The sequence below is a fragment of the Acomys minous genome, assembly GCF_964271855.1.
Source record: "Acomys minous genome assembly, chromosome: 2".
Taxonomy (NCBI): domain Eukaryota; kingdom Metazoa; phylum Chordata; class Mammalia; order Rodentia; family Muridae; genus Acomys; species Acomys minous.
This window is the reverse complement of record NC_140484.1, coordinates 21,806,108-21,833,133: the sequence shown is the minus strand read 5'-3', so window position 1 is coordinate 21,833,133 and position 27,026 is coordinate 21,806,108. Positions and strand designations below refer to the sequence as shown.

The 27,026-nt window shown below is 44.1% G+C and overlaps 1 protein-coding gene across 4 annotated transcripts in view; it reads left to right on the top strand.

Annotated features, from left to right (window-relative positions):
- Positions 1 to 27,026, top strand: part of PLCE1 (phospholipase C epsilon 1) — a 284,075-nt gene that overhangs the window by 149,622 nt on the left and 107,427 nt on the right. For all 4 annotated transcript variants that reach the window (XM_084754874.1, XM_084754873.1, XM_084754875.1 and 1 more), the window contains one exon: positions 5,583 to 5,899. In XM_084754874.1, coding sequence (XP_084611000.1) covers positions 5,583 to 5,899 — 317 coding nt within the window. The remainder of the gene's footprint in view (positions 1 to 5,582; positions 5,900 to 27,026) is intronic.

Sequence of the window (27,026 nt, the reverse complement as noted above, 5' to 3'; positions counted from 1 at the left end):
GTTCCATATCTATGGAATGGAGATTATCACACCTGTTAGCTGTTCTCTGTGAGAATAAAGCCTGTTACATAATACAAAAGAGTAGGATTTGTAAATCAAGGGCTAGAAGGACTGGCTATTATTTGAGATGCTAATAAGGATGAGTGTGTGTCGGGGTGGGCGGGGGTGGGGAGGGGGTCCCTGTGAGCATCATGACAGATGGAGAAATGAACCGCACAGAGGTGAGAATGAAAATTTGGTTCAGCTTTACTTTGTCAGGCTGAATCAAACTTTGGGAGTCTGATGTCAGATTGCTGATTGCCAGCAATATTTAAACGCAATACAGTTTGGGGGCGGGGGGAGTTCCCTAGTGTGCTACAATCCCTGGTGCACAAGGAGACATAATACACGTCACTTCTTCCAAGAAGGGCCTAAGGAAAGGTCTGCCGTGGTCTCAGTCCATTTGAGCTGTTAGCCACCCCTGGTCCTGGTTGTGAGGGCTTTAATATGGTCTGGCCTTACAGATAACACAGGCTCCAAGGCTATTAATCACCTCCAATCCCCAGCTTTCTGGGTGGAAAAACAGGTTTTACATCCTTTCCTTTGAAAGGACAATCCCGTACCTAACATTCCTGGTTTCCCTGGTGATCTGTGGGTTGCAAGGACCTTCAGGCTTCCCACAGATGGCCAAGCCAAGAGTATCCTGAGCGGCAACATCTTTAATCACGGCTACCATCTTGATCACGGAATGAGCTAGTGGTGAGACGAAGTTATATTATATAAATGCAGGTTTATTGGTAGCAGTGGCGGATGGGGAGGGAGGGAGAGAAGGAGAGAAAGAGAGAGGGAGGAGGAGGAGGGAGAGATTGAGAAGGAAGAGGGGAGGGGAGAGAAGGGGGAATCAGAATGCTGGATTACATAGAGAATAACCCCTGGGAGAGGAAAAGCCTTGCCCCTGGTCTGGAAAGTTCCAGTAGAGGGCAGGGTATGCCAGCCACGCCCCACAGCAGGTAGGGACCTAACAGGATGCACTCTGTAACACTACATCTTCCAAGCCCACATCCAGAAGCTGCTTTACTATTTTCACCATTACATTTTTTTTAAGATTTATTTATTTATTATGGATACAGATCTTGTTATAGATGATTGTGAGCCAACATGTGGTCGCTGGGAATTGAACTCATGACCTTTGGAAGAGCAGTCAGTGCTCTCAACCTCTGAGCTATCTCTCCGGCCCCCACCATTACATTGTAAATCACCTTCTAATGTGCTTCATTGTATTTGTCCACATCATTTCTTACGATGTTCTCTATAAACAGTGATCTTGTTTCCTAAATCTCAACATCAAAGTACTTAGAATTAAAGACTAGAACACAGTAGACAGTGAGTGAGGAGACAAATTCTGACACCATTTTCCTTACATCCATTCAGGTGTGCTGTTCAACATGACTGGCTGGCCTCTGAGCACTAAACACGCACAAGGTAGCTCCAACATGGTGTGCGGAGGCAGAGTGCTCGGCCAGAAGCCAGAATCTTCAAGTTCTGCTCACATTCTTACCAGTCCCAGAGCTGACTGCTGACAAGCTACGTTCTTAGGCCTTTGGCACAACTTAGCTCCAGCCTTATACAAAGTGAGAGCAGCAGTGTCCGCCTGTCACCTGAGCACTGGTTCCCTCACAGTATGATGGCATTACTCTGGAACTGTGTGTAACGGCATTACTCTGGAACTGTGAATGAGCATGTGTAGCGTAGAAGGAAAACCGAACAAGAGGCTCTTTTCTTAACTGCTCTCAAATCCTTCAATGATCCCCACAACGAATGTGATGTGCGATCACATATTGCGCCTCCTCAACCTTGTTGTCTGTCTTTATCACATCTACAGAAGTATCAGTGTCTCCTCACAGTGTCTCTGATTACCCTCAGCTATTTGTAACAGGTCAGCTGGGACCTTGCGATTTTGTGATGTTTATGGTTCCAAGAACTTCTGCTAAAGCCTATTTTTTTAAAAAGAGAGATGGGGTATTACCATAGAAAACAAGGAAGCACCAGAATATGTGTGTGCTCATAAGGAAACAAATAGGTGTGCATTTAGATTTCTGGGTCTCATCATGTGCCTAAGTAGCACCTCGCCCGGGTGGATGGGAAGCCCAGGACAAACCTTTCTTTGGTAAGATGTTACTCTGAGAAGCTGGAATCCCCTCAGCAAGCCCTTCTCTCTTTCCTTCCTTTCTGATGATCACCAGCCCCTGACTTTGTCTACTAGGACCATTCCCAGGCCGTCCACAACAACCCAAGTCAGCCAGGTAGACTCAGGGGATAAACTTTCATGTTTATGAGAGTTTCACATGAATACCGCCCATTTAATACCACTTGAAAATCTCCTGCCCTATAGGGGTTGCATTGCAGAAAACAATAACTTGTTCAGCACATGACCCCAGCCAACTACCTTGAGCTAAGGTCCAACAACACTGGCCACGCCCGCTTCTGATTATGGTTATTGTTCTTTTTCATTTTGTTAAGATTTATTTATTATTATGTATACAGGGCTCTGCCTGCATGTGCACCCGCAGGCCAGAAGAAGACATCAGGTCACATTATAGATGGTTGTGAACCACCGCGTGGTTGCTAGGAATTGAACGCAGGACCTCTGAAAGAGCAGCCAGGGCTCTTAACCACTGAGCCATCTCTCCAGCCCTTGGTTGTTGTTCTTAATAAAAATGAAAGTGTTTTCTTTCTCCTTCTATGCTACACACACACTCATTCACAGTTCCAGAGTAATGTCATCACACTGTGAGCGAACCGGTGCTCAGGTGACAGGCGGACAGTGATGCTATCACTTTGTATAAGACTGGAGCTAAGTTGTGCCAAAGGCCCAAGAATCTAGCCAGCAAAGACGAGAGGAGAGGGAATGTAATACATGTTCAAAGCCTGGGAGCTGGTACATAGAAAGTCATGTCCCAAAGATGCTTGTGTGATGTCACCTTGTGATCATATAAAATCCCCGCATTATCTTGTACAGAAAACTTGTGCCAAAGCCTATGTTCAAACCTTGCAGCCTTGATTCATGTTGTCTTTATATGTGATATTATGAGACTATTAGATTTATTGTGGTTGCTTGGGTTATATTTTTCTCTGTTTTATTATAATCCCATCAATGCCATTTACCACAAGATTCATCGTTGTGACCGTGACTCATGTCTCAAGATAGACTGTTGTTTCAAATACATCATCTTACTGCTACTTTTATATTTTATTTCATCATCTCATCTATTATATATTATACAAGTTGTTATCTCGGGAGATTTACTATTATTTCACTTCCTCTGTAGAGTACTTCATTTTGAAATTATGTTTTCAAGTTGGATGTTTTTGACAAAAGTTCCTGTAAGTGGCTAACTCCATGGTACCTAAAATATCTGTACCCAAAAACTGTCCCTGGCATTAGCATGACTCAATTTTCAGGAAATCTAGTTATTTTATAAACTATTCAAAGAATTGAGCTGTGAGACCACAGTGGCTAGATTCTGGAATGCATGTTAGACTTTTAAGAAAATGTATGCAGTGAGAAGAACCAAATAGTAGCCCCAATTTCTGCTACACAATGTTTGTGGTAGTTTGGTCCAGGAGACATATAAAGTGTAAAGTAAATCCCTCACCCACCTATCTGGTTTTTAGAGTTAAAAAGATGTGATCATGTGGACATGTTAGAATTTGTAGGGGAAACAAAATAGAAATTTTTACCAGGAAAAATTTTAGAACTATGTAGCTTTGAAACAGTGGGGTGCAACCTCACTGAAGTCTTAAAGATGTATCTTCATGTTTTGGGGGGGTGATGTCTCACTATTCACTGCGAAGCCCTGGCTCACCTGAAACTTGCTGTCTTCTTGAGATTGGCCTTGAAATCATGATCCTCCTATCTCACTTTTTGTGCTTCTGGAATGACAGATGCTCTCCACCACACTCAGTGATTCAGAGGTAGAGGCATGTGTCGTGACACACCCAAAGAGTTGAAAGGCACTAAAGCCTGAACATTATGAAATTCCTACCATCCTGGCTTGACTGTAGGTGGGAGTCTAGCAGCATGGTGTCATCAAGAAGACAGACCAGCAGCACTTGGGAGGCAGAGGCAGGTGGATTGCTGTGAGTTCGAGGCCAGCATGGTGTACAAGTGAATCAAGGACAGCCAAGGCTACACAGAGAAACCCGGTCTTGAAAAACCCGAAGAAGAAGAAGAAGAAGAAGAAGAAGAAGAAGAAGAAGAAGAAGAAGAAGAAGAAGAAGAAGAAGAAGAAGAAGAAGACAGATGAGCTTTATCTTAACAAGGACCGTGTGAACCTGCTGTAACAGGAGGCAGGGATGGATGGTTCTGGGTGTATAGCAGATGACCCCTACTGCAGCACTATGAGAATATAAAGAAGATGGCCAGGAGGCTCTGCCAGGAGGGAAGGCGTGAACAGGATGGAGGTCATGGGTCGTTTGGATCCCAGGGTAGTGTTTCCAGAAGAGGTTCCAAGGATGCTAGCCATACAGAACGATCCAGTAGATACTGGATAAAGTGTGGCCCATACTAGATTAAGATAACGGGCTCTTTACCACAAGCCCGTCAGAATCTGTAGCTAGCAATGCACCAGTGTGCCTGAAGTATGCCCAGGAAGAGATTGTGTGACGTGAACGTTTTAACCTTTCCCAAATTTATATAGCCATAACACTAGATGTTCTCCCAGGGCTGGGGTACAAGATCTTGGCTTTGAGATCCAGTACTACATAAACACATGTAACGGCAACACTCAAAATGATTGCAAGTTCAGGATTATCCTCAGTAAAATAGTGGCTGGCTCAGTAAGTGAATAGGTCAAAGAATGAAAGAGTTTGGGTAGTAGCTAAGAATGAGGATAGGAAGGCATCAAAGTAAAGAGAAAGTGTATGTGTCCAGCCTAATTACGGGAATTGTTTTGAACCTCGACATCCCTGCCTTCGGAATTGCTCTCTACTGCACCCATCACCCCCTATCCTGCATTCGCCAACCACCTTCTTGCGACCAGTCATAACATGAAATAAGAGTATTTATTTGAGTGTGTCCCCCTTGTAACCCATTTCTTTCTTACCTTTATAGGTGGTCCTGTTCTTGCAAACTCCCAGATGAAACTCAGTGAAATAGAAATCTTTGCAGATGTGGGGAATGGTAGAATATCCTTTGAAAATTCTAACAAATATGCACATACGTGGGCAGCCTTCTGTCTCCAAATTCACCTGGCTGTGTCCGCACTCAGCCTTATTTATCTTAATTCGAATGCCTAACCAAAGCAGAGAAAGAAGTAGATGAATGAATATATAAAGTTTTACAATGAACTTGTTGGACAGTGATATGCTAACTTAATTCTGCTTCTGAGGGAAGATAAGCCCCTGCCTCTACCTCCCAGGAATACGAGAGGACAGGCTAAGAAAGGTCCCCATCACAAGCATGGCAGTGTAGAGCTACTCCCCAAGCAAAGGATTTGGCTGAGAAATATGCAAGGTTTTGGCTGACTCTCCAGTAAATATCTATGGCCAGGAATTCTAGCCTCGATATAGCTATAAGTTTTGTTGCTTTTTTTTTCCCCCAGAACGCCAACCAGGCACCTCGATGGCCAGTTCCAATCCTGTCCCTTCAAGTTCAGCTGGGATCAGCAAGGAGCTGATTGATCTCCAACCCCTCATTCAATTCCCAGAAGAAGTGGCCAGCATCCTGACAGAACAGGAACAGAACATTTACCGCAAGGTCCTGCCCATGGACTACCTCTGTTTCTTAACCCGGGACTTGAGTTCCCCTGAATGCCAGAGATCCCTGCCCCATCTCAAAGCATCCATCTCAGAATCCATCCTCACGGCTCAGAGGGGAGAACACAATGCCCTTGAGGACCTCGTGATGAGATTTAATGAGGTAAGGAACCGCTTGGATGTTTCTGTATTTGAGCCACGGTGTATGATTCTTAAGTGTATATCTTGTCGTGGATTTGTCTCTAATATCGTTTCTGCCTGTGTCTTGCCACTGCCATGATCGCCAGGTCCCTCCCCACCCTGCCCCCCCCTCCCCCCCCCCCCCCCCCCCCGCCTAGGCTCCAAGATTGCAACCACACTACCTTCTCTCTTCTCACTGCACCCTAGCTGCCTGTAAGTCTGATCGTGTCTACAAACATTTCAAACCCTCTACTCTTCACCGACGCATCCCCAACAGGGTTTCTGTGTCTGAGTTGTGCGCTTTGACAGCGTGAAGCCTGGCCACACCTATCTAGATACCTCCCCTCTGACCATCAGCACCTCTCAGAAGCCTAAAAGACTGACATGCCTGGGGCTCCTCATCCAAGGAAGCCTGGAGGTAGTTCCTGGGGAGTGTGAATCACCCCACTCCTCTGTCTACATCTCACCAACATCTTCAGTCCCAAAAAGTCACTTTAAAGCCTCTGAGAAATGCCAAAAGCCAGGTCTAAGGAGCATTAAGTGTGACCAGAGTTTGGAAATATTGAAGGCAGAACTTCTGTATGGGATCCAGGGACTGGGTCAAGGGTGGGAAGCCAATGACTGGCATCTCTATGGCTTAGGTCAAAGGGGAAGTGACAGGAAAGAGATGCAGGTCTTGGTCTTAAAGGACCCTTCTCTATATATATATTGTGCCCCACACCCATCATTTTCTTTTTATTGTTCTGCTTATAATAATTTTAATTTCTTTTGTCCTGATTATTAAGTTCCTAATTTTTAATGTTGCACTATGGCTTCTTGGTTGGTTGAATTTTAAAAATAGCACACTTGTAAGCTTCATCTAATGCTAATTCTCATTATGGGTCATGTATCTCACTGGTTGACAAAGAGTCAATCAGACCTTGTTATGTGTGCCCTTCCTAACTCGTGCCCTCAGTCTGCAGCCTCCATAGCTTGCCAGCAAAGACCCCAGCAATGGTAGTAAATTATCATTGATCAGGAAGAAGCCCAGTGGACAAAGAAGGTGTTAGAGGCTGAGCCCGCCTGGCTCCATGTCCAGGCACCGTTCCCGAACACCATTCCTCAGAAAGAATCCTGGACCCACAGGCCTGGCAGGTTCATGATGCCCATCTTACACGCACCGCTTACTCTCTCCTCGCAGCAACCTTGGAGAACAGGTTTCCCATCTTAAAGAGGGAAAGCAAGGCGCAAAGACAGTGGTGACTCAGGTTACACAGGGCATGGGTGGCTGTGGTGAGATCCAAACCCATATATGCTGGGCTTTCACGTCTATGGTATCCTGCCCATCACCTGCACTGAGGGAGATGCTTGCTACAGCTGCAGATTCCTATCCCACCCCAAACTAAGATGGAATCACTGGGAATCCACAGGAGAGCTTGCAAACCACACTGGTCCAGTATTTTTTTTTAAACAATTAATCTCCTGGTGTTCTTGATTTTTCTTACTGATAAAAACGGACGGGAAAATGAAAGTTCCTGTAAACGGAGCGAGTTTCGCTGTTTTGAAGTTTCCAGTTCTCTCTCATCTTTAAGACCCTATTATTGTCTTTTTTAAAATTAGACCTTAACTTACAAGTGAATTACCAGATTTAAATCAAACTTGGACTTTTTCCATCATTGCCACAGCCTTGGGAGTCAATAATGAACCAGTGATTCCCCAATGCAGAGCAGAGATAGAGACGGGGCGCCCACAGCTGATGTGAGGTATGCTTTGGGCTATCTCTGAAAATAGTTTAGCGGCAACTTCAGAACGTAAACAAGATTTCTGGGAAAACACTTAAACTGCTTATGAGAAGAGAGTATTTTCAAGTATCCTCAAGCATCTATTTCCGTACAAACCATGGCAAACTGATTAAAACTTCAGCCTGTACTGTCAGTCATCAACGGCAGAATCCAAGGGATTTCTACGCCCCTCACCCAGGGTGGGTGTAGCTGACTCTGACCACTTTATACTAAAGGGTGGAAAGTCTGTGTTAAGTTCAAAGGGAAGGACACAAGAATGGCATTCACCTACTTACAAGGCACAGCTTCCAGATTAGTGTGGCTTTCCACAAAGAAATGAGAGGGCACTGAGAGGAGTGGGGAAGTGACAGGTCAATTCTGGAGAGCACTGGTTAGTCAGCCTAGATGAACTGATGAGGTGTAGATTCAGTGAGATTCCCTGACTGAAAAAATAAGATGGAGAGAAATTGAAAACTCACTGGATACTGACCTCTGCCACCCCCAACACACACACACACCCACACACACACACACGCACACTCATACATACACACACACACATGCACCCTCACACATACACACACATACCCACACACACATGCACACTCACACATACACACACATACCCACACACACATGCACACTCACACATACACACGCACACACACATGCACACACACGCACGCACACACATACAGGCACACATACTACATATGTATACACATATGCACATGACCATATGCATACACCACACAAAAAGGAAAGGAAATCCCATGTATTTAGTGGGTGTCTGGACTGAATATTTTTCACGTTGTTTTTGGACCTTACTCCTTTTACAGCTGTCATGATCCCTGTCTTGCAGATGAAGGAAACGAAACTTAGACAACGAAATAATTAGTGACGGTATTCTTGTTTATAGAACTGCTGTAGGAGTTGAAAGACTGAGGCGGTTGGGGATGCCCGTGAGAACAGCAGCCCTTGCCATTGCGTGAAGGACCACTGATGCATCCCAAAGTTGTTAGGCGAAAAGAAAAGTGATGAGAGATGGGGGTATTTGCATAGTCCCCAAGCAACTTTCCACTACTCAGCTATTAAAAACAAAGGAATCTTGAAGTTTGCAGGCAAATGAGTGGAACTAAAAAAGATCATCTTGAGTGAGGTAACCCAGACCCAGAAAGACACGCACGGTATATACTCACTTAGAAGCACATACATATTCTTTTGTGCCCTCACTTATCCCGCTTTAAAGGGGTGTGATGTCGCCTCTCCGTGTTCTTGCCACCGAAGCAAACCTGAATCTAGCAATGGGGAAATATCAGGCATACCCAAGTGGAGGGACAGAAAATGCTTTAGAAGGTGTCAAGGTCATGAAAGGTAAAAAAAAAAAAAAAAAGTCTGAGCTCTCAGCACTGGAGAGGAGACTTTACTAGTATGTGTTGTGTCGAATTCTAGTGAATACTGGACTTGGGTGGGGGATTGTGCGGAGGAAAGTGATGGGAAAATAGCAAAAGCCTAGTAAGGCATACAATTGAATTAATTATTATGTTAATGCCTATGTCTTGGTTTTCATACTTGTATTATGATTATAGACAATATTAGCATCCAGCAAAAATGGGAGAAAAATATGTGGGAACTGCGTACTATTTCTTCAGCATTCTGTAAATCTAAAACTATTTCAAAATAAGTTTTTAAAAAACACAATGAGCTCAGAAAGGCCGAGTCACTTGTCCGAGGTCACACAGTAGTTAAGTGGGTATCAGACTCTGGGTTTGTCTACAGTCTTTCTTTCCTTACTGCTTTTCTTCTTTTTAAATTATGAAGCCAACTTTCTGCTAAATCTAGAAGTGCTGATTCAGAATGTAATTAGCCTCGACCTCTTTCCATGTTTTCTCCTAAATCTCTTGTATATTTATCCTTTTTTTATTATCTCTATTTCTTTTTTTTTAATCTAATTTTCTATTAGACTCTTATAACCAATCCCCTGTTTATCCATTCATTTATGCACAATCACAATGATAGGCCAGACATACACAGGCCAATTTTAAAATAAGAAATTAACAATATTTCATCATGGAACTTAACACCATTAACCCAAGGGTTTTTGTCGAAAATTTGGAATATTTCTCTCCTTAGCACATCACAGAACCCTGAAGAGGAGGAAGATAAAGGTAGCCAGAGCAGGGCCCGGGGAGAGGCAGATGTGTCTATTTATTCAGCACATCTCAGGGGCAAGCTGGTTGGTGGATGTGCTCTAAGGAAAGTAAATAAGAGTCTGCAGCTGCCAGAAACTACCAGGGCCAGACACAAATAACTACCAAAAAAGGCAGCAAGTGCATGCAGCATGAGTGAGTGCCTTAGACAGTGCGGGTCGGGTCGCGTCGCGGGAAGGGAGTGGGGCTGAGGTGGGAGACCGCAGCCCCTTCCACAGTCTTCCCCTCTAGAGTCTGGGGCTGGGCCCTGAGCGATAGACGATGCAGGAGGAGAAGCCGTGGGACAGGAGGGACAACATTCGGACCGGAAGACAACGCACCACACGTTTTTCTGTCCTGGCATAGCGAGGCAGCTTGCTCTTGAGTGCCGGCAAAACATTATGAGCTAGATGTTTCCCACATCCCAGCAACTCTGTACATATGGACTTATCTGTAGTGGGGGAAAGGGAAGAAAATTCCTGATGCAGTATTGCATAATGTTTGTTCTGAGGAAAGTATGGCTAAAATGCAGCTCCGAAAACGACCACGAAACAGCTGGAAAGGTTTTTGCTGACCTGAAGGAAGGCCAGGAGATAAATCACTCCCAGCCTTTCTTCTCAGGCCCAGCCCCCATCTCTGTAAGACTAAGGTAAAGTGCACATTAGGCGCATACCTGGCTCTGTCTTTCTCCTTGAGAAAACCCAGAAATCCATGGCGGGGGGGGGGGGGTCCTTAAGCAGGCAGGCATCAGATCTATACGGGACTCAGCCCTGCATGCTTGGTCTGAGAGACAGATCTTTCTGGACCTTCTTAGGCTGAACCTGTCCCTCAGGCCATAATCTCGACCTTAAGCTCCCAGAAGCCAGTGTTCCCCCTCTCCCTGTGGATGAGCTGCCTTGCTTCCTGCCCACACACGAAGCCTCTTTCTCTGAGAGTCTCCAATTATACTCTTTTCTCTATCTTTTTCTTCCTTTGCCCTGCTTCTGCCGCTAGCCCACATTCTCTTTGATCTTGCTTTTTATTTTTTATTCCCCTTACAATAAATTCCCAAGTCATTTTCCCTTTCTAGAAGAGACAGAGAGGTATTTCCCCCTGTGCCTTCTTTACCACAGAGATCATAAGCAGCTGGACTACAGACTGAATTGCCCCCCCCCTTACTTTCCCCTTCTCCTTTTCTCAGCATGCACATGCTGACCCACAGGGTTGGTGGGGAGGGAGCGTCCTAGGCTCACAGTGCCCAGTCTTTACTCCCCAAACCTTCTCTTCTGTAATACAGAGGCCCTTGTGTGGTGTTCACCTGTGATGGCTGCCTTGCAGAATCTGTTCCCAAAGTGATTTTTGCACCCCACAGCCTGTCACTGCCTGGCCACAGTCTCTTCCATGTCACAGATAGTTGCTATCTCTGCCTGGGTAGTTACATCCAGCTGCAGGCCATTAACAGGGAAGTTGTTGGGCTTTGTTGTTTTGTGTTGTTTTGTTTTGTTTGTTTGTTTTTGCTTATTGAGTGGTTCTTGGCAAGGCCACTTTTCTGGGCTCCACTCTATACCAGCTGGTATGAAGGCAGGTTCTAAGTCCTGCATTGAACCCGCAACCTTCCAGGACTCCAGAAGCCTCTGGACCCCAGCTGTGTTTGCCCACGTGTGGCTAACTGTCATTCACCAACCTGCTTCTCTCAGTCACATAAACTTGGTGGCCAAGCCCAAGACTCTGTTCTGGATTATTCCTTCTATCTGGTAGATGTCATCATCTGCATCAGTTCAGCCATTAAAAAGCCATTTATTTATTTTTTTTGAAAAAAAAAATAGGTACATCCTTATTCCTAGGAAGAAGATAAGCAAGAAAAATTAGCCGTGTTTCTAGAGAAAAATAGTTTGCGCTGAAAGCCCACTCCATGAACAGCTCCCCGATACCTTGTGTACTTCCCAAGTGACAGCCTTCGCTACAGCAGATTCTGTCACCCAGAAGTTGGCCTCGTTGGCACTGTAGACAGACAATTTCCCCAGAAAGCAGAATATAGAACACGGGGTGGTGGTGGTGAGGTATGGCCCTTCACTTGAAATGTTTTTGGAAAAATAGCTCTGAACTGTGCTGAGAAATGTTTCCTATCAAAGACTTTCCCTGTTTTGTCAAAGCAGGCAGCTGAGCAAACGTCCTGCTGTATAAACTGTCTTCTTCAAATGAATACACATGTAGGCAAAGAGGCTGGTAAAGATGCTTGAAGTCAAATTGAAACTCACTGGAAAACCTATTTTCTCCTTGACAGAAACATGCTTCCCAGGGGCACATGTCTCCCCAGAAGTGCCCTTCTCCCCAAGAGCAGTGTTGATTGGGTGTGGTGGAACTCACCTGTAATCCCAGCTACTTAGGAGGTTGAAACAGGAGAAACCACTTGAGCCCAAGAGTCTGAGGACAGTCCCAGCAATGTACCAAGACACCGTCTAAAAACAAACTACTGAGGGACATTTAGGCTGTTTCCAGATTCTGGCTATTATGAATAAGGCTGCTATGAACCTGGTGGAGCATATGTCCTTGTTGGGTGGTGGAACATTTTCTGGATATATTCCAAGGAATGGAATAGCTGGATCTTGAGGAAGCCCTATTCCCAGTTTTCTGAGAAAGCGCCAGAGAGATTTCCAAAGTGGTTGTACAAGTTTCCATTCCCACCAGCAGTGAAGGAGTGTTCCTCTCTCCCCATATCCTCGCCAGCATGTGGTGTGTGTCACTTGAATTTTTGATCTTAGCCATTCTGATGGGTGTAAGATGGAATCTCAGAGTTGTTTTGATTTGCATTTCTCTGATGACTAAGGACGTTGAGTTTCTTTAAGTGTTTCTCAGCCATTCAATATTCCTCTGTCAAAGAATAGATAAAGAAACTGTGGTACCTTTACAACATGGAATACCACTCAGCTATTAAAAACAAGGAAATCCCGAAATTTGTGGACAAATGGATGGAACTAGAGATGATCACACTGAATGAGTTAACCCAGAAGCAGAAAGACTCACACGGTATATACTCACTTCTAATTGGGCACTAGCCCAAAAGGCATGTCCCATGAAAGTCTTCACTTACCAGGAGATTGGGATAGATGTGAGGACATCCTACTGGGACTCTGGGTAAGAGAAATATAGGAGAATGCAGAAGCAGAGCTAGATGACTGGGGGCCAAACCCTCTGAAGCTATAGCCCCAAATAAGACCTATTGCCTTGAATTACATGTCTCAGGTATTTGACCACAGCAACACAAAGCTAACTAACATATTACCCCCTATAGAGAGGAGGGATCCGGGGCAAGGACTGTAGCTCAGTGGTTTGCTTTGCACGCAATGAGCCCCTAAATTCAATCTCTAAGATAGAAAAGGTGAGGGATTTGGTAGTTAGTTCCAGATAAGATGACTGGGCACGGTGAATTAAACACAGGCAGCTGGTCTCTAAAGCTGCCCCCAAGTGACAACGTGCCATCCCTAGCCACTATTAAAGGTTACTACTGTACGTAAGATTTGCTTTCAGCTTGCTCCAGGATAGATAACCACTCACAGGTAAGCTTTCTCTTAGAATGCTGCGCAGCAGGCTGGGCCTCTTTGCTATCAGAATAGCTACTGATAACAAATTCTACTGTAACTTATTTTTATGTCCACCAACCACTTAACAAGTGAGAAAAGAGGCTTAGACGAGCTAGCGAATGATGATGTGTACTCTGGGAGCTAGGATGGGAACTCGGGTGTCCTGGCTTCCTGAGCCATGTTCTGGCTGTAATGCTGGATATACTGTGCACTGGAAAAGCCTTATGTCCGAACCTTGTTGCCTTCCTCTGAAGGAAACCGTTTTCTCCCCAAGAGGATTCAGAACATCTCTTTGACTTCAGCACCCTGTTGGCTTCAGCCCTAGCCTCCTTTTCTGACACTGAAAATACAGTGCCTCCTTCCCACTGGCAGACCCACGGGAGGGACCTTATGAGGGCCTGCTTTCTACTGCTTAAACAGTGCAGGAGCACTTCAGTCCTGGGACCAGTAGACACAAGAAACGGTGTCGGTGGAAATGAGAAATAGGCAAGAATTGTGACATTCTTTTTTGTTACTATCATTATAATCAGAAATAGTAAAAGGGACTCAGAGACACTGCAGCAGCCCCTCAAGGTATTGGTCCTTGGTGATCAGACAACGCTGATGGCCGTGAACACGGTGGGAAAGAGCATCTACGCTTCAGGCAGAGACTGGGCATCCGAGCCTCTCTGTGACTGTGTTAGCTGACCCTATTAGGATATTTAACCCAGGTCTTTGAAAAAACCACTGCCTCAGAGATCTTTACTGCTCATGAAAGAGCCAAGGAGGAATGCATTTATGCTTTGCCAGGGATCTGCATTTGCCCAAAAGGTTTAAACAGCCGTAAATCCAACTGTTGCCTCAATGCTTCTCGTGGACTTTTTTTTTTTGTGCGAGCCTATGCCTCAGCTGCCGCTTGGTGCACTAAGCTGCGTTATAGTGCAATGCAGGCAAACGTGTTCTATTATGTTCTAACACTGCCTTAAAAGCATCTTGAATATGCCCAAAACAGAAGTATTGTCTCCTGCCTCTCAGTTCACATAGCACCTAGTGTTTTCTCCACTCCCTCACTACAGCCGTCTTTCCCTCATACCCATGCTAGTTAACAATATCTCTCTCTTCCCAAGTGCTCAGGCCAATAGCCTAGGATTTGTCCTGGATCTACTGTTCTCCTCACCCCTCCAATATCTCAACCATCAGTGGGTCCTATTTGTACTTCCTAAAAAACATCTAGCACCCTAAACTAGACAGCTCTTTCCAATTCATCTTTCCAATTCATCTGTCACCACCCTGGAGGCAGCCACCAATGCATCATGTCTTTCCTGCTTTCCTGCTTGGTGTGCACTGTAATGTGTTCTCAACCCGGAAGCCAGAGCAATAAGTCCGAAAGTGTAGGCATTGTGTTTCTTTGCTGAAAGTCCACCCAACGGCCCATGATCCTGCCTGGGCTTGCTTCCACCTGCCTTTGAATCCCAGCTTTATACTGCCCCACCCGTTGTCCCTCTGGCTCTGGTCTAGGCACATGGACTTTCAATTTCTTCCTTGAATATATTGCTCAAGTTTCCTCCACATAGCCTCTGTAGTTGGTGCGCTGTCTGTCTAAGGCCTGTTTCTCTGGGTTCTGCCACACCTGTAGACTTTTCTTGATCAAATTTTATATCGAAGTTTAGGGACACCATTGACTTGGGTTGGGTTTTACCCCTTCCCCTATCTCTTAGACTCAATTTTTTTTCTAACTTGTTCATGGCTATATCTCTCTTTCTTTACATAGTGTCAGACATATAATACATGTTCAATAAATAAGGACGTAATAATTTAATAATTAATGATGCTGCTTGGTATTATCAACTAGTTATTGAAATGGATGCTGATAGAAATACAGAGAAAATCAAGACATGCCTTTAAGAAAATAATTTATTTAGATTACCTCCCAACCACACTTGTATCTTCCTATTCCCCCTCCCTCCCTCTTTCACCCTATTCCCCTCCCCTAGACCTGCGACAGAAGGGGACCTCCTCCCCGACCATATGATCACAGACAATCAGGTCTCATCCAGGTAGCCTGCTTCCCCTTCCTCTGAGTGCCACCAGGCCTCCCCACCAAGGGGAAGTGGTCAGATAAGGGGCACCAGAGTTCATGTCAGAGTCAGTCCCCACTCTCTACATGACTGTGGAGAATGTGATGCCCATTGGCTAGATCTGAAAAGAGGGTCTAGGTCTACTGCATGCATTGTCCTTGGTTGGTAAAGCAGTTTGTTCAGGCCTCCCTGTGTCCAGATCTGCCAGCCTTGATGGTCTTCTTGTAGTGTTTCTGGACCCTCTGGGTCTTTCTATCTCCCCATTCTCCCATATCTTTCTCATCTGGAGTCCCAATAGCAAGCCCTGGATGTCCTCTGAGAGTCTCCACTCAGCAGGGGAATAGGACAGATGCTGGGACATGCTTTTTTTTTTCTCAAAGGAATTTACACTCTAGTTCAAGGCACATAAAGTCTACAATATTGAATAAACATATGCATGGATGAAAAAAAAACAGTGCCAAGCACTGACAGTTATGAGAGAGGTGGTGACAAGCAAGTTGTCTGTGTTAGTGGGAAGAGGAGAGCTCCATTGTGAAGCCTGGCCATGCACCTGGGTTCCAAATCCTTCTCACTGTGAGACACTGGGCAAGTATAATTAGTTCCTTTTCACTTCCATGTTGACTGGCTTTGGGATCACAGAGGAGACGCAGCTCTGGTAATGCAGGTGAGGACCCTTCCAGAGAGGTTAAACTAGAAAGGGAAGACCCACGCTGACTCTATGTGCCACTATCCCATGGGCTAGAGTACCAGATGGAGTCAAAAGGGAAATGGAGAAAGCGAGTTGAGTACCAGTGCCTATTTCTCTCTGCCTTGTGACTGTGGAGGCAGCGTGACAAGAGACCCCATGTTCCCACCTTCCAGTCTTCCATCTTGATGGACTTTAATCTGTAAGCAAAAGTAGTCCCCCTTCTGTCAGTTATTTGATCCCATTGATGAGAGTAATAACTGGTACAGCAAGCAAATGACATAATTTCATCTTCTGTTTCTCGCCTCGAAAAAGTGATAATTTTATCAATTTCACATGGTTCTTGGGACACTTAATGTACATAGAAGCACAGGATAGGGTCTCAGTAAATGACAGCTAGAGTTATTCATGCCAAGTGAGAGAGACAAAGACTGTGTGCGTGAGAGTCAGAGCGGGTCACAAGGTGCATTTCCCTTGAGCGTGTCCCCCTGTGCAGTGCTTTGGAGGGTAGGAAGGAAGGTAGGAAGGAAGGGGGCTTTCCCAGGCGCAGGGTAACCTCAGCTTCCAGGAGGTTTGAGGGCCATGAATGCCATCATTCACCAAATGTACTTTCTCACGAGCTTTTGCTGAGAACTCCGAGCCCACCGTCACCTAACATGTGTTTCCCTAAAGTAAGAGACTCATGAAAAGGCTTCCTAAGTCTAAATTACATGAATAATGATATGCAAAGGAAATTATCCTATCAAAAAGAAAGGGGGATTGGTTAATAGGACAACTACTTGAGGATATCTGACTTTTAGCGACAATACAGAATTATATCTGTCAGTATAGAATGACTATAATATTTTAATGAATGAGAAAGATTACAGACTAAATTTGATTCAATTTTTTGTTTTTATTCAATTTTTTAAATATACTGTTTCTGAATGTATAGCTAGATATGCATTCACATAGATAGTAAAATATTTGCCAAAAGTTTTCTTTACATTTTATTTTATGTTTATGAGTGTTTGCCTGCGTATGTGTTTGTACAGCACATGGACAGAAATGTGTGTCCACAGAGGCCAGAAGAAGGTGTTAAATACCGTGGAACCGGAGTTACAGATGGTTCTGAACCACCATGTGTGTGCTGGGAATCGAACCTAGGTCCTCCTAACCAATAAGGCATGTCTTTCCAGCCCCACAATTGCTCTTTTGGGGCTGGGGGTGGAGGACTGGTAGAACCACACATACTATTCACTCTCTTTTTAGCTTAACATTTTTCATTGTGTATAGTACTATTACATAAGGATATTTTCACTCAAATATATATTCTATGTTGAGAATATACCCTGTAATCCCCTAGCCTCCCACTTGTTCCTCTCCTCTTTGTCCTGTTTGTTCCCCCAGTTTGGCTTCTACTTACCCGTCATATATATACATACATGGCTTCATGTGTTTACATAAAACTTAGGAAACACACATGAGAGAATGCGCATGATAGTTGCCTTTCTGAGACTAGTGTAGTTCACTTGATAAGATTGCCTTCGGTTGCATCCATCCTCCTGCATAGGTAGTGCATGTGTTTTTTTACAAGGACTAGAGTCTGAAACACCATCCACGTGAGATAACTATTTAGTCACTGGTTCACAGCCCCAGTCTCTTCATCAGTTTCTCAATGATGATGATGGAGAAAATAACAAGGGAGCTACAAATTGATCCTGTACCCTGTGCCGAGTCAACACAAATAAACATTTTGCATTTAAAATTTTTAATTATTTTGAGAGTGTAATATAATTACGTCATCTATGCTTTCCCTCCTCCACTTCCAAGCCTTCCCATACAACCCTCCATGCTCTCTTTCAAACCCACATTTTCAGGGCTGACCATTTAGTATTGGGTAACCAGTTGCTGTGCTCTTTCCTGGGGAAGACTGTTTCCCTGGCTCTCAGCAAGTCTTAGTTGCCTAAGGTCTTTGTTTAGGGTTGAAGCCTCAAGGACTTTCCCCCATCCACATTAGCATGTCTATTGGTGCTGTCCTTGTTCAACTTATATTTAAGCAGCTCTATCAGTGAGATTTTATGGGTGTCGCTTCTGACATTACTAGGAGACACAATCTCACAGCAAACTCCCTGATCCTCTGGCTCTTAAAATCTTTCCATCCCTCTTCTGTGAGGTTCCCTGAGCCTTAGGTGCAAGAGTTGTTTTGTAAATATAGCCATGATTGATTAACTGTGGCTTTCTGTCATGGTCTTTGTTGCAAAAAGATTTTTGTTGTTGTTTTGTTTTGTTTTTGACAAGTGGGCTTTCCTTCAAGATCCATGACTTCCATAGTCCTGGGTAGTTGGACAGGTTTCCAGTGCCAGGCATGATTTCCCCCCTGTTGAGTGGGTCTTAAGTACAACGAAAGAGCTATTGATTACCACCAAGGTATGTGTGCTGCAACTAAAGCATAAACTACACTGCGAGCAAACAATGAGAAGGAAATTCTTGGTTGGTTTTCCCCCCATTGCTATGTCAGGGCCCACGAGGACTCTCCCATTTGAGCATTTCACAAAATGCTCTGCATTTCTGAAGGTAGTCCTTCATTAAAGGACCAGTGCTGGGAAGCCCTGTGGATAGGAAGGAGGCAGGACTAGTTAGTCCTTGAGGTCTTTCTTGCCAAAGCAGCCTGCATTCAAGTCCCTTGAGAAGCAGGGAAGTAGCAAGGAGAGAGTGGAGCATTCCTCTGGAGGTCAGAGCAGGACAGAGGCCAAGGAGAATGAGGTCTGCTCATGGGTCTGGCCACGTGAGCTTCCAAAGTGAGAACTTAATCCCATTGTTCAAATTCCATAAGCCTCAGACAATTGCAAGTTTTATTCCTTCTCATCACTCCTCTTACTTCAAAAGTGATACAGACATGAAAACTATGTGTAGCTCATTAGGGTGGATATAAAAAGCATGCAGGCTGGATACAGTTGCGACATTTATCGACACACCTACCTAAATGCTATACTATTCTTCCCTTTCTCTAGGGGCCCACAGCAACTGTCATGACTCCCCCCCCGCTACAACAAGACACCCCAATCCATATTAAAGAAGTAAGGGAGGGAACGAGGGAGAAAGACAGGGCCAGTTTTACTCAGATGTGAGGCTTTTCCGTGGCCAGGAATGGGTATACACATTTCAGCATCTGAAGGTTGGGAGTGGAGAAGTTGAATTATTTTGACTTTGGCTAGGAAAGTTAGCCATTCTACCTAAGAACAAGTGGCTTTAGAAAGGATGAGCGTCGTGAACTACAGCTCCCTGGAGTCCATGGAGTCTGGCTGCAGAGCTGGGATGAAGCTCATGACTTGGATTAGAAGTCTGGCCTAGATCAAACCAAATTCATCCCACAGCCTGTTTTTGTGCAGCCTATAAACCAAAAGCCCATTTTTTGAGGGGGAGTTAAGGGCAACAAAGGAATCTGCCGGGAGAGGAAGGTTGGAAATGATGTAGCACAGTATTCCTGTATGAGTTACTCCAAAATTTCAATACCTTTTTTGAAGCAGGTTAAAATTACAGAAAACTAGTTGCAGTATTCATAAATAAAATCTTATTTATTGTTCACACTGCAGTGGTCAAAGAGAGTACTTAAAAAAATGGTTTACAAATATAAAATACCTGTCAAAAAAAAAAAAGTGGGCCAACCCCTGACCCAAGTAGTCTTTTTTTTACAAGTGTAAGATTCTGTGAGGGAGGAAATTTTGGCCCTTTGGATAGGTACTCTCAATTCATTTCTGTTGCTGTGACAGATATCCCAAAGAAAAGCAACATAGGGGAAAAAGGGGTTTATGTAGCTTAAATTTCCAAGTGACCATCCATCACACCAGAGAAGTCACTGAGGCAAGACCTTGAGACAGCTAATCACACCATATTCAAGAGCAGAGAAAACAAATGTGTCCATGCTGCCTGCTTGTTTGCTTGCTCAGCAGGCTTTCTTCACGTCTCTACAGTTCAGGGCCAAGCCTAGGGAATGATGCTGCCCACAGCAAGCTGGGTAATTAACAGTCAGGAGAATCCCCCACAGACATGCCTAACAACTCAATCTAATCTAGATAATTATTAACCGTCATAGTAGGAGATCATCGTCATCATCTGCAGTATTGAGAAATAATCATATTGTGGTGGAGAAGGTGGAGTGAGAGTGCCTTTGCAGATCAGGAAGGTGTTTGGGGTGTGGGGTAATAAGACATAAATTTGTCTGTGACAGGAAAAATAAAAGCAGAAAAGCTTTTCTGTTCTTGATGAGCAGATAATATTCATAATATCTGCTTTATTTTATAGGCCCGTTAAATATATCTGTTGTCATATCTCTCAGCAGGAGGGGATTTTCTAAATGTTCTTGTTTATAAATGTGCAGAAGATTTTTGCACATAAAATCATGCTTTTGTTGGCCAAAGAGAGTGAACACTTGCTGGTTCTCTGGCAGAACTAACAAAAATACTGAAGTGTATTTATGCTCGGGGGCCAAGATGCATTTCAAAATGACTCTGCTCAGATACATGAGCAACCTTCCTCTTCTCCCTCCACTGGCCTCCCAAACCTTGTCGGAGCCTTTCCTCCAAAGTGTGCCCCTGCAAGTGTGTTAGCTGACACTCTGCAGTCTCGTAAACACGAACAGGCTTCCCTGCTGGAATGCTCCGCTGATTGCTCACCAACCACTGAGGGAGGCAAGCACCTAAATCTACTGAAAATATTTCACAAAGTTGGATATTTTAAATACATTTTTATTGCACTTTACAGTGTGATTTTTAGCAACATCTTGCAACAGTCACAAAATATTTGTTTCTCACATTTTTTAAGTGTAATGGTATTCAGGACTGAATACAAACCACACACAGGAGTATAGTCATGGGTCTTACTTTATGCAAAACAATAAACTCGTATTATAATATAATCACATAATTTCTCCTTACCTTTCCTCCCCCCAAGACTTCCTGTATTCCTTTTCTTGCTCCCTTTCAAATCCATGGTCTCTTTTTGCATTAATTGTTGCTATATACATATATGTTTATTTGTATGTGATTCTAAATATATAAATATAACCTGTTCCATCTATACACTGTTATTCACATGTATGATTTTAGGGCTGACCATTTGGTATTAGATAACTAATTGGTGTGTTCTTCCCTGAGGAAGGCTATTTCTCCTGTTCTCAGCATTTCTTAGTTCTTAGTTGGGTTTTTGTTGTTGTTGTTTTTGCTTTTGTTTTGTGCGTGTGTGTGTACACAGTTAAAGCCCGGTGGACTTTAGTATGTCTATTGGTGTTGTCCTTGTCCAGCTGTGTTTAGGCAGTCCTGTTGGTGAGACTTTATGGGTGTGCCTTCTGACAGTCTCACACCAATTCCTTGGTCCTCTGGCTTTTAAAATCTTTCCATCACCTCTTCCCTGAGCCTTAGGTGCAGGAGTTTCTTTCTAAATGTAGCCATTGGGATTGGACTCTACAACTTCACATTTTGATTGGTTGTGGTTTTTCTGTAATGGTCTCCATCTGTTGCAAAGAGAAGTTTTCTAGAGGAGGGATGAGGACCACGCTTATCTGTGGGTATGAGGACAAATATTTAGAATGTAGTTAGGGATTATGCCGGTTTTAGGAAAGTGGTGGTTGCACTTCTCCTGTAATATGCATGACCTCACTAGCCCTGGGTGGTTGGCTACATTTCCATAGAAGCCATCAAGATTTGGGAGAAACAAAGACCACATGTTGGGAAACGCAACACACTTTTGTGGGCTCTTTGAATGATTGACAACGTGCTCCAAATATCAGTGTTGGTTCCACTGCCTGTAGCTGGATCTGCAGAGTACAGAAACTGGACTGAAAGCTTCTTCAACAGTCTTCCTCCATGCCGCCTTTCAAATGCTTAAAAACAAACAAACAAACAAACAAACAAACAAAACCCCACACAAAGAGAAAACCTCAGCAGCTTTATCTACAGTCAGTGTGTATTGGAAGTTGAAAATATAATTGGTAGCATGAATAGAAATATCTACTGTATAATAAAAACATATCATAAACATGTGTCATTTCCTTTACCTTCTCTGCTTCTTCTAGCCAAGATGGTCACTCCCCTGTTCCAGTGCTTTTGCAGTGCTTTGTAAGGTGGCTTTGTCATTTGACAGCCCAGCAGTAATGAATGATACATTACTCTACATCCCCATGATCATTTGCTGCTGCTACAAACCTCAACTTCTTTTTCTATAAACAGGATAGTCATTAACTGCAGTATTATTATAAAGATATTTTTAAAAGCCAGCATATGATAGTGCTCATGTAAAATGTGCTTCCCACAAAAGCCAAGTGTTGCACTACATTTCCCCCTACATCTTAGCAAAGTGAGTTATCCCAAGGCTAAAGCAGAAAGTGGGGTTGTCTTAGATGCATTCAGGAGTTTGTAATGGCTCTCATTCTTTTTTTAACTTTTACAGAAACATAAGTGACCAAGACATAAATCATCAAGTATGAATCAGTTTTGTAAAGAAAAATGAGCCCGTGTGAGGGAAGTCGGCAGGAACAGAGTCAGCACAGTAGACAGTATGACATGATACAAAGACATTGGCGCAGAACCAACCAGGCATCGAGGATGCCCACAGCACCAATAAGAGTCTTTCCAATATGACTGTCTGTGGTAGGGTGGGTGATATGAAAGAGGCAAGCCAGCCAAAGGTTATCTCCTTCACATCATAAGGAACTCATATTCCGTATATTACAGAGATGGTGACACATAGGAACACTTGTAGCTCTTTTAGCATATACATGGCTAATCCCTTGGGCTCCCATCTTAGAAGGCATAAAAACAGCTAATATTCCAGGAGAATGGGCATACCCAGCCAAGTCTTGGTTCCTAATACCATTCTCTCATATAAGGAACCTAAGCTCTTTAAAGGAAGGCTGAATCTGGTACTGAGACACAAAATATTCAGAATGAGCCTAGAGCCTCTGGAAGTGGCAGGCAGTAAGGAAGTGCTCACACAGGCAGTGATGGGGACACATCAAAGAGACTCAGCAGACAGCTGAAAGAGCTCCCTGTGGCTAAAGCTGCAGCAATCTGGAGCAAAGTAAAAGCACTGGGTATAGCCCACAGTATAAAATAAAGAGGAATAGAAAGATCTCTGATCTCTTTATTTAGAACACTTTACCCCACTTGGGGTGGGGGGATCCTCTTTGACAAATTTCAGTTTAATCTTGAAATATTTGATAAGATATATTCATTGAAACCTGTTGGGTTTTAAACTTAATGAGCCTTTTGTGAAATATTTATTATGAACCTTTTATTGCTTCTCATTAAGATACCCAAAGAAAAAGATGATCGTAGGTATCAGAGGGATCGTCTGTTTCTAAGACTGAGAGAAATATGGAGAAGGAGTTGTTGTGTTGTTTTTTTTTTTTTTTTAAGACAGTAGATCACCATTTCAAACACCAGGCATGAAACCAAAGCCTTGTTCTCCTGCCAAGTTAAAGACAAACTCCAGCTTGGCTGTCATTTGTCATTTCAAATGTTACTTAGTTGTTTTCCCTTTCACCTTAACGAATAAGAACAAATAATATCAACTTTCAAAGGGTGTTTAATGCGGCTGTTTAATGTTTGCTTCGTATAACTGCCATGTGCAGAACAGTGGGACCTTTTACTGGCTTAATTTCCTATGGCAAGCGTTATAAGTGATGCCATTAAAGCCCGTGTAACAAATTACTCATCCCTCACTGCCTACTGAGCTTCCTAGAAGATTCTAGCAGCATGTGTTACATTTGGATCTAGGAAGGTCTGTGCCAGCCTGAGCCAGGAACTCCACCACCACCCTGTAGAAACCGGAACTCCTCCACAGTCCCCTGCATCTCACATCGCTCTTGCCCATCTTCTTATCCTGGGTGGCACTTGGAACCTGTACCCAGTATTCCTCCCTAAGTTACCTAGCCAACCTGGCCAAGTCTACGCTCAGTTGGCCATTTGTACTTGGCGACAGCGTGAGGACAGCCTGGCTAAAGTCAGCATAGGGCACAGCAGGAGTAGGCAGTTACTGTAGCATTCACCCACTGGCTTGGTTTTTACAGTAACTGTTTCCCATCACAGAGGCAGCCGGAAACCTCGCCTCCAAGCCAAGTCTATTCGCTGCACCTATTTAGCACCTTCCCTAAATACTCTGTCCTCCCTTCAGGTTTCTCTTCATGACTCTTGCCTCGTTGGTAAAATGAAATAGATTTAACGGTGCATGCTAGTGGCCCTAACTCGCCTCATAACCATACTGACTACATTTAGTTGAGTGCTTAGAGCTGGTGCCGTGCCTTGTGCTTCACCGCGCCATGCTACGCTGCCACAGCCTCCCCACCACCCTAGCTAGAGCCCTTCCCGTACTACAGATGGAAAGCTGCCACTCAAGAACTCACCAGACATCTGGTCAATGGGAGATGAGTTGTAGGAGTCAGGGGGGCATGTCCGCCTCCAGAGCTCCTGTACAGAGTGACGTGTCAGGAGGAGGATGGCTATGTCGCACACTCTGCTCCCAACTGTGACCCTCTTCTTTACACTGAGTATGCGTTCCCATTAGTCCATCCTGAATATTTATCTATACCAGCATCTCTCCTGGGCTCCTGGGACATGGGACATGTTTTTTTCTATGCAGCTAAACATGAAGGAACATTTTACAGTTTTATGTAGACATCACTATCTTAGATCCAGCTACTTGTTTACAGGCGGCTTGACAGCCTAACCTACCGCTGTGTGCATATGTGTGTGGCTGTAAAGGCTGAGCCCAGAGTTTCATACATGCTAAGCACATCTGTACCACTGAGCTAAATACCACACTCTCTAAATAAGATAGGGAGTTTTTCAAGTTGCAATAAATTTGTTGTCTCTGATGTGCCCAATTCACATTTTGGAACCACAATGTAATAATCAGGGACACCTTGATTCCTAAAGCTGTTTCATCCGTGGCATCATAACTCTACCTAAAATCTCATGTGGACTTGCTAAATTGCTGGATATAGACCTCCATAAAGAGATGCAAACAGACTGGGGTGTGTGTCTCAGTTCCTAGAGAGTTCTTCCCTGGGTTTAATCCTCAAGCCAGGGTGTTGTGATTCATCCCAGCGTACAAGAGATGCAGGCAGAAGGATCAAGGTTCAAGGTTCATCTTTGGTGATATAGCAAGGCCAATATGGAATACATGATATCTCTATTTCACACACAAAAAAAGGAATAGAATAAAACAAAGATGTGAAGCCAGGCAGTGGTGGCACACACCTTTAATCCCAGCACTCGGGAGGCAGAGGCAGGCAGATTGCTGTGAATTCAAGGCCAGCCTGGTCTACAAAGTGAGTCCAGGCTGTGTAGCTAAGGCTACACAGAGAAACCCTGTCTTGAAAAACCCAAAAAAACAAAACAAAAAACAAAGATGTGAGGGTGTGTCTTCCTCCCTCCTGGACTGTCCGCCTTGTGTGCTAACAGGGGTGATGGGAAGAAGACGACTTGGACCCCATGTTTGGCTGCCTTTCCAAGGAACAGAGCACAAAGCAAAACAGGCTAAGACTAGCCCCAGCACGTGAGGGCAGAAAACTTATTAGTCCCTGGTTTGAAATGGTTTCAGGTGATGGGAAGGACAGGAAGCCCCAGATCTTTATGTAAGTCCTTTCCACTAACCAGCTGTTTTGGGATTTAGCAAAGGGAACTTATTGGCCTTTGTTTTCATTTCCTATAAATAATAAAATGGCAGCACCAAACTGTTGGTGTCTTACACATGTTTCCTTCTACGTACGAAGGGAGGAAAAAGTATTTTGAGGAAGCTTTCAAAAGTCATAGAGTAAAAAGGACTAGAATCTTGCAAACAAGAAAGTAGATGCCACTATCTACACAAGCTGCACAGTTGGGCAGATCTTCCTGAAAACCTAGGAAAGGGGAGAGGGCAAGATGATGGCTAACATTGTACTCATCATTGAGAAATGAAGAGAACGGAAAGGAAGGAAAAGAATGAGAGAAAGGAGTAAGGAAGCACACCAGGTCAGAGAGTGGAGCTCTCCTCCTGGAGTTCCTGGAGAGGTGTGCCCTATGGCTCATGGTTGGTGTCTTCTAGGCAGAAGCATTTGCAGGACAAATCTCCCTTGTGCTGTGTCTTGTGCTGAGCCTTCACAGAGGACACAGTTCCAAGTATGACTCTGGGCACGTGGTGCACTGATGCAGGCCTGCCCCGGTGTGCTGCTTGATGACAGTCTTTCTTGGCCAAGGGATGAAGTCTAGAGAATCTAAAGAATGGGTGCCTGCCGTGAAACTTCGAGCATCTTCCTGGAATTCCATCTGCATTAGCCAGAGTCTTGACAAGCGTGATATGTTCCAGACAGCTTAATATTGATAGCCCTGGCAAGCCCTTTTACATGCTAAAACAATCTAGATTTATAAAAGCCATCCCTCCCACCAGCTTTCCCGTTTCCTGGCCACTGTTGTCTTGAAGCCAAGGAGATGAATTTTTATGGTAACCTATAGTAAGGTGAGGAGGGAGAAGACATCATTTCCTACTGTATAAGATGCTATATTGTTGGAATTTTTTTTCAAGCATACATCACTTTCTGTACTAAAGCTTTAAACTCGGAGCCTGGTGATAGGGAGAGGAAAGAAAAGGAAATGAAGGAGCGTTGCATGGAAATACATGTGAAAACACATTCTGTTTAATACATGAAGCATAGACCAGTCTTGCCACTTTGATATTATTCCACAGATGGTTGAATGACTAAAGAAAAGGGCACAGAAAGCAGGATCTGGCAAGGGTGTGGCGGCAGATGCTACCTGGACACCTCACCTAGGAATCAACACACTGTGGCTTCTTTAAACCTCTCTGCTGTAAGTAGGGCAGCCCCCTGCATCCTTGAGCAGACT